This window comes from Marmota marmota, unplaced genomic scaffold (genome assembly GCF_001458135.2).
Source record: "Marmota marmota marmota unplaced genomic scaffold, marMar, whole genome shotgun sequence".
NCBI lineage: Eukaryota > Metazoa > Chordata > Mammalia > Rodentia > Sciuridae > Marmota > Marmota marmota.
In genome coordinates this window covers 3,474,631-3,483,250 of record NW_026000196.1, presented here as the reverse complement: position 1 = coordinate 3,483,250, position 8,620 = coordinate 3,474,631, and the positions used below count along the sequence as shown (strand labels likewise).

At 40.6% G+C, this 8,620-nt stretch overlaps 1 protein-coding gene and 1 pseudogene across 11 annotated transcripts in view; one reads left to right on the top strand and one right to left on the bottom strand.

The window, feature by feature from the left end:
• The window catches only part of Cpeb1 (cytoplasmic polyadenylation element binding protein 1), an 81,351-nt gene that overhangs the window by 24,968 nt on the left and 47,763 nt on the right, over positions 1 to 8,620 (bottom strand). For 6 of the 11 annotated variants that reach the window (XM_048790187.1, XM_048790184.1, XM_048790186.1 and 3 more), the window contains one exon: positions 103 to 294. In XM_048790187.1, coding sequence (XP_048646144.1) covers positions 103 to 256 — 154 coding nt within the window. In that variant the 5' untranslated portion in view covers positions 257 to 294. The remainder of the gene's footprint in view (positions 1 to 102; positions 295 to 8,620) is intronic. The other 5 variants (XM_048790188.1, XM_015493017.2, XM_048790192.1 and 2 more) reach the window with 1 other exon arrangement.
• LOC107148335 lies at positions 5,934 to 7,578 on the top strand (annotated as a pseudogene).

The following is an 8,620-nucleotide window of genomic DNA, read 5'->3' as shown; positions in this document are numbered from 1 at the left end:
GTGGGTGATGCAAAAGGGAAGAGAACAACTGTTGCTGTGGATATTTTCCTTTGCTACCCCATGCATCCCCCTCCCCCAGCCAACTCATTCTCTGGCACTCACCCGAGTGTGAGCTGCTCTGAGCTGAGGAGTCTGAGTCCTGGGTGCTCCAGGGTCGGTCCCAGCCCGTCAGACTGAGGGACTGCAGGCCAAGGCACAAGTCATTTGCATCTGGGAGGCCACGGGAAGATTCTTGCGCAGAGGTGGGGAAAAGCATCCTGCTTGTAACTGTTTCTTCGGAGTCCTGGAACTCTGCTTTGGATAGGAAGACAGCAGAAATCCCAGAGTTAACGGTTGTTTTCCCCAATATTATCAACAATAAGTATTATTAATAATAGTTTCTGCAGGCTCGGGGGCCAGACATCCAAGCTGGCTAGATGCTGCAGCGGCTGCCTCTGCACTTTTGGGGGCGTCAGAGCAAAAGCAGTTGCCATACAGCCCCCTCCCCACACACACACCCCTATCCCGTCTGCATTACAGACTGGGCCAGCATGTGATCAGGCTGCTGATGCTTCCCGCTGCCAGTGACATCAGCCGGCTGAGCCGTGCAATAGAGAGCGGCATCATCCCTCAGAACGGGGGAGGAGCAGGAGGGACAACGGGGAGGAGACTTGCCTCCCAGGGAAAAGCCGGCTACAAGAGCTACTTGGAATAGTCTAGGTGCAGTGCTGGTAAGTCCAGGTTGTGAGGCAGACCCTCCACTCTCCAGAAATGGTAGCCAAGTGGCCCTCAGCCACAATTAAAGTCCTATCTGCTGATGGCAAAGCCAAAGCAGCTAGCTGACTGCCTGCTTCTGTGGCTCTGCCCTCCTGCCCCTCCCTCTGCTCTCCACCCCCAAACCCAAAAACACTCTAGTCCTGGACTCTCTCCAGCTGCTGGCTCAAGCCCTGGCTTTGCAGCCCAATGCAAAGCTTCACAATCCTGCTAGCAAAAATCTATGTGCTCCAAGTGGCCCCTGAACAGCACCCTGACACAGCAATGTTTATTACTGAGGAATGGAGTAACCTTCAGAAAAACACTGAGCACTTGAACCCCGGGGAACACCACTAGTGCTTCAGGCTTGTCTGGAGCACCTTAAACAGAGAAAAGGGGTCAGCTTTGGCAAAGGGAGGGAGAGTCACTAGGCTGTTTCAGGTATCTCTCAAAGGACATGGTCCACAACCCAAATGCTAGAGTGAGATCGGCTCTCACAGGCTCCCCTTAGCATAACAGAAGGGGGCACCAGTCATGAGCAGACATATGGATCTAGTGCCTCCCCTCCTTCCTGCAATTTAAGGCAACATTCCCAAAGCACTCATGGACACACTCAAACAAGAGAAACCATCTCAGAAGTATTTTTATGCCCTATCAGAAACACCATGTTCAGGAGCTCACAATATATGGCTCTGTCAATACTACTTTTCTTGACTTTGACCTTCTAGAAGCCCTTGGGGTAATGCCAGCATTGAAGGTGGTCACTAGCATCTTTAATTACTGAGCCTTCTCTCAGGGTTGCTACCAGGACCAACAACCTATTTCTGTGACCACTCTCAGCTCCAGCAACAAAGCCTAAGAAAGTCCAACTTCTGGAGCCCCTGCCATTTCCTTTTCACCAATGTCTCCTCCTGTGTCAGGCCTTTTCCAACATGATCCCTTGTCACTGGGATTCTTCCTCATGTCTGTGTGTGTGTGGGGTGCATGCGGGGGGGCGGGCGGGGTTCATAGCAAGAGTCTCAGCCTCAGCAGGAAGACTGCTTACACCTGTATAGGCTGGTAGCACTTCATCCTCTTGTTCTCCCCTGTTGCAAGAAGCAAGCAAGCAGATACAGGAAGCAGTCCCACCTGGGATATGCCCAGGCAGGATTTGAGCAAGGCAGGACAGAGCGGGGTATAATGCTGTCCAATACATGAATAGTTGGCCAGAGCTTCCAGCAGCATACTCTCAGCACACTCAGGCACAGAGCCTGAGGGGGAAAAATGGTCAGTCTGTGGGAAGAACTCCTCCCTTTGGAGGCTTTTTTTTTTTTTTTAAGCTTTGCTGCTGTGTCATCCATCCACGCTATTCCTGTCTGGCTGTAGACACTCTGCTTGCTCCTGTCTGTGTTTGTCAAAGCTGTGTTCAACACTGCACAAGCTAAGCAGTAGCTCACCCATGTGGGTATTGCCCCCCACCTCACACTATTCCTTCCTGAGATTCTATGTCCTCCCTTCCTCCAAGCTAAGGATATATTTTAAAATTAACCCACATGCATTCATTACAAAAGCAAAATGTTTCCTTTAAAAACATCCATATTTAAATATCTATTCCCTTCTAAATTATGAAGGTATATAATCCCCTCAGTCCTAGTCAGAACATCTGTTGTATGAACGGCTACTTCTGTACCCCAGGCAGAGAGAATTTAATCATCAGCTATGCCCCTGCTATTCAAAGACAATGTGGTAGACCAGTAAAATCAGCATACCAAGAGCCTGTTACAAATACTAAATCTTGGGCCCCATACGGACCTATGGAATTAAGCTACATTTTTACAAGATTTCTAATTAATATATATGAACATTAAAATCTGAGCAGGGCCAATCAATAAAACTACCAACCCTTCTCATCTCAAGCTCAAAGACCGCAGGCCTGAGCAACAAGTTGGCTAAACCCTTCAAGGACCAGATGAAGCCTGGAGGTCTACATATCACAGAACTCTACCCTCCCGCAATAGCCCCAACACAGGCCTCACCTTAATTTTTTTCCAGACTCCCAATCCACAGTTTCTTCCTAATCATTACAGGAATACCTTCACTAGATCTAAAGTATCAATGGAGGCCGTACACATTAAACCTTGGTGCATCAGGCTGGGAGAAGTCAAGTAGCTTTGGAAGTCTTGTTGAGACCTGGTGTGCAGAACAAGGACTGAACAAAGTGACAGTCCTTCCTCTGCTCATCAAGTCTGCCACCAGGAGACCTCAGTCAAGTCATTCAATGTTCCTGAGTATATTTTCATTTGTAAATTAAACTGAAACTGACAACAGTGGCTACCCTTTTCAGGCGTTTTATGAGGATTAAAGAAAAAAGCTGATACAGTGTCTGATGCAAAAGCACTTTACCTGTGGGGGTGACTGGATCATTTATTACCCAAACCAGGACATTTTTGAAAGAAAAAGGGGGCACATATTAATACTAAGATCAGGACTACAAGCTTCAACAAAAACTGGTAGACAAACTGAGAGATACAATCACTCTATCCGTAGCCACAGCCACTGATGTTCAGAAACATTTCACTCAAAAAGCCTCCTTTCTAATGGCTCCCTGATCCCAGCTCTCCAAACTTACTCATTCTAAATATTCTGTCCTTTCATGCCGTACTGAAAGGAAAGTTAAGAAGCAAATGGTCAACACAGACTATCATGCATGAGTCAAAAGGCCCAAGAAGCTGGGGCTGATGTTGTGGCTCAGAGGCAGAGCGCTTGACTACCATGCGTGACGCATCACATAAAGATATTATGTCCATCTATAACTAATAAATAAATATTTTTTTAAAATGTGTCCGCCTCTGTGCATTTGTATAACATCTAGAATTTCTTTAAAAAGGGGGGGGGGAGCTAAGAAGCAAAGGCTAATTTTAGTAAACAAAAGCCCACTGCACTTCTCAAATTCACATCTAAAGTCAGATAGGCACTTGGCCCTTTTTACTGAAAGACATTTTTTCTAATCCTTTGCCAAGAACCAACCAGACAAAAACTGGTACCTAATACAAGTTGAAGTGACAATTCACATTCTAAAGGCAATCTACTTGAACAATGTCTCAAATGCCTTTTCCTTCAAATTTCTTTTTATCAATACTTACTTAGCCTTCCAACTTAAGTTGGAAATTCAAAATTTTAAAATTGTTTCCCTTTGAAAATAATTATTATCTTCTCTATAGTTAAGTATTCCAAATTCATGAACAACTGAGCAACTCAGGGAAATAAGTAAACTAACTTGAAGTTCAAAATTTGCTACAATCTTGCTATGGTTTGAATGTGTCCCTCAGAAGTTCATGTTTTAGGAATTTAATTCCCAAATTCATGTTAATGGTATCTTAAAGTGAGGCCCTTAAGAGGTAATTAGGGATAGATGAGGTAAGCCAGGTGGAACCCTCTGGATGACATTAGTGGCTTTATAAGAAGGAGAATGACTAGAGCTAGTCATGCTTGTTCTTTTTCCTCATGTGATGCCCTCCATTATACTACGATGTGGCAGATGTTGGCATCATGCTCCTAGACTCCCCAGACTGCATAACTGTGTGCCAAATAAACTTCTGTTCTTTAGAAATACTCAGCCTCAGTTATTTTGTCACAGAAACAGAAAATGGACAAAGACTAGTCTAAAATAGAGTACCCCTGCACAGACGCAAAATGCAGCTAGACTCATGTTCCAAGAATCAAAGTGTTACAGCCTCAACCCTGATTCTTTTTTCAGCATAAAAATCTTCTATCTTCTAATGGATCCTCTGCCACCAAAAATTAGCACAAAATTGCTCAGAGTCCTCTGCAAGTGTTATTCTCAAGCACCTGGCAAGGAGGGTAAGAGAGAAAACAAAACGGTGCCTTTAGTCCTCACCTGAAAAACCAATGAGGCAAGGCATTCTAAAGGTTGCCTTTAGAGATAAGGACAAATTTAGGGAAACCCAGTGTATGTCACATCAACAAGTGAAATAAGTTAAATGACAGACTAAGTTACATTTATACTATGATTATCACTATATGAAAACTGTATTTTTTTTAGTTATAGTTGGACACATACCTTTATTTTATTCATTTATGTTTATGTGGTGCTGAGGATCAAACCCAGCACCTTGCAGGTGCTAGGTGAGCGCTCTACCACTGAGCCACAACCCCAGCCCTGAAAATTGTATTTTGATGGACAAGTTGATAAAGGAACATAAACTATGAACAGATAATGCATATGAGAGTAGCATGCTGCTAACAGATTTTTTCCTTTAGTTTTTACAAAACAAAGTAAATTCTGTCCTTTCCCGATTTTTTTTCTAGATTTTTAACAAGTACAACTATTATAGTTTGTATATCAACGACATTTGGGCTCTTTTATAACATCTCTACTTCGTCCCCAAATTCCAGTCCCTGGGAGTAACAAAATAGGGACACTGGGTCATTTGACCCCATTAGATTATTTCAGTTATATTTACTTCAGTCAGCTGAGATGACTGAAATCAATGATTTATGGTTCTTTTTAAAGTTCTGGCAAGCCCAAAGAGCAGCACTTCTAAGAATGTATTTCTAAAGAGTCTGGATATTATTTTCTCCCCCAAATCAAGAAAACCAAAATGCTAATTTGGATAAATCAGTTTTGGTGGCTTAAAGAGAGAAAATAAGCATGCAAAAAGTCTGACATCTGTCATGTGACCTGTCACTTCAACTACTGTTTGCCCTCTGGCCCTTACCCATTCACACACAATGGTGGCTCTAAGTTCCTCTAGAGCACTGCTTTTCCAACTTTAATGTGAATACAAATCTCATTTCAGTAGGTCTGGGTTTGGCCCCAGAATTTATCTAACAAACCTCCAGGTGATAGTACTACTGGTATGCTGACCACACTTGAAGGAGTTAACATTTAAAATAAATCCATTTTATTTTTAACTTTCCACCTTAGATTCCGTCTTCCAGGTTAATTTATGCCATCCTTCCACACCACCACTTTCTTCATGGTGCTCACTCTCCCAAGTTTAAACAGTTCCCTGTTGCTTCTCAGATCAAAGCCCATATGCAGGTCCTGGTTTCCTTTTTAACCTTATTTCACACTATTCATTGAACATAAAAGGCTAAATGTGAATTAAGCACAAGTTCCTAGAAGTTCACACTCTAGAGAAGGATTTACTGTTAATCTGTCTGTTAATAAGGGAAATAGTTCAGAAGGCAATGAATGCATGATGGTGAGGATAATCAAGGATCACTTCCTTACATTTGGCTAGGATAATCAAGGATCGCTTCCTTACAAGTTTAACCACATATTAAATTACATTACAGATTAAGGTAGAGGGAAAGAGCATTAGGTTTCTTTTGTTCTTACCATTATAAAATATGATCGTTGGATTACTTTAATCTTGACTGTGTTTAATAATCTTCAAATTCTGTAAATTATTTCAAACTGATTTCTATAATAGCCCTTAAAACATTAACATACTTAGATTCTAAAATGTCATAATAGCACAGTGCGGGGGCTGGCTGCAGAGGGATTGGGGGGGGTGCTGTGGTCAGCATGAGATCTGCTGTTGCTGAGGAGAGGCACATCAACAGTGGCACCATGCAGCACCACTACCCAAGAACCTTAAGGGTTATGTGGGATCTGCCAGTCACTCAAATCAAGCACTCAGAAAATCAGGGAAAAGAGGGTCTGCACTCACACTTATGTAAATCTGAGCTGGCAAAGTTGACATTACTCAATCAAGTCAATATTCCTTCCTGATTTGTATTCTCCAGAGTACCCGAGTCCTTCCCAAGGAATTAAAAAAAAAATCATACATGAAACAATCCAGAGTTTTAATCAAACAAGGTGGTATTCAGTTACTGCTCACAGAAGTGGACACTCCAGCATCTGAAGGTGCACTGGCTAACAATAATTGTTGGTAGCCTACTACTGACTACACTGATAGTAAATCTGAGGACTGCCTAAATGCAGAATTGAGCAAAGAGATGTCAGATGCCTGATAACAGGGCACAATACTGTTTATACTATGTCGCTCCTTTAGGATATAGACTTAAACCACTCAATTTTGAGTGTATGAAGTCTTTGCATGAAAGAGCATCATTCTGCTTATTGCCAAAGCAGATGCACTCATACTGGAGGACACTAACAGTTGACACCAAGAGTTTAAAAAAATGAAAGAAATTCAAGAACATAGAATATTTTATCTCACTGAATATTAGAAGTAATAAAAAGTAAGCCAGGGCCTGAATATAAATTTCTAGAAACAAAAGATGAAAAAAGTAAGCTTGTTAAAAAGATAAAGGACTGTTTCCTCTTGCTGTGGTAGGCAGTAATAACCATCACTGAAATTAATAGCAAAAGGGTCAGAAAGGCAGCATCCTTGGGGTGTTACTGAAGTTTAAAGTATTGAACACTGATTTTACAACTATAATATACTGATATGAACACACATGCAAGATTTGAACGCTGTTATCAATAATGAACACTATGAACTACAGAAACAAAAACTGGCAGTTGACTTACATTGGAATTGATAACAATATTAAAGGGTGGCTTACTAAGAACCCTCTGTCACAAAAGAAAGAAAGAAGGGAGCATGCAGCTAAGATGAAGATGAACATGAGCAGGTGTTTGAGATGAAGGTCAAAAGAAAAAATTCAAAATGTGAATGACTTTGAAGGTGAGCTTAAGAGCACCATAAACAAATGAAAAATAATTTGGAAGCACAGCAAAAAGGATTAAGAAAGGAAAACGTCATACAGTTTGAGAATGAGAAAGCCAACTAGGACATTTAAAATATCTTAGAACAATAGAACTCTCTGAGAACCTCAAAAACGAATAAAAAGAAAGGGAAGGTCTTTTAAACTCTCTACTGACAACCACTTATGTATAGTTGCCAATATGCCACCATGGACATCAGTGTTTGTTGAATCTACTTGACCAATGTGCACTAGTTAATCATGAATTTAACAGCATGACAAAAATTATTTTGTTGTTCTTGATGGAGACTATGATGCCTTGAACTGTCTGAGATATTGTGTACTCAGAAAGCTCTAAATACCTTTCTATATTCTCTCCCCTTTTTTAAATTAAATGTCTTCAATTTAATGCAAGAGAAAATTTTACTGTTGTATAATCATGCTGTGGTGATTTAATTGTTTATAAGATATTTCAAAATAGAAGAACTATGGAAGATTTTCATTTAGCATAAATTGCCATCACCTGATGGAAACTATGTTATTCTATGATAATTATAATACAAAGGTTCCATTCAAAGCAGAATATACAATAAAAATTTAGTCTAACACTGCTGATCCTTTTTTTTTTTTTGACCCTTTCATTGTTTAAAAACACACAGGAAGGGCTGGGTTGTAGCTCAGTGGTATATCTCTTTGCCTTGCAAGTGTGAGGCACTAGGTTCAATCCTTAGCACCACACAAAAATTAACAAATAAAATAAAGGCATTCTGTCCATACACAACTACAAAAAAAAATTAAAAACACAGGAAAAACCTATAATGCTTATAGTACACTTAGAGCTTTTTTATATTAACCTTTTATTGCTGGCCTATTTTGGATTCTTTAAATATATATTATTTTCATTTACTATCCTTTTTAGCCATAATCTTTTTACTGTTTCATATTTGTAGTACATTTAGATATTTTCCATACATTGGCCCTGGCAAAGTAGAATATAGCATATTTCATATGGTAGAAACTAACAAGAAAACTTTTCTTTAACCCCCTTTTTACAACTTTATGGTAAATACCAGGGTGAGGGAGGTACATTTACAGATAGTTAATTTGCTCTTTATTTTACTAAAAATGAAGAATCATAAGACTCTTGAAGAGAAAAAAGTCACCAGTCTGTACTTCGCTGTACTCAAAAATTGCATCTGGTTTACTT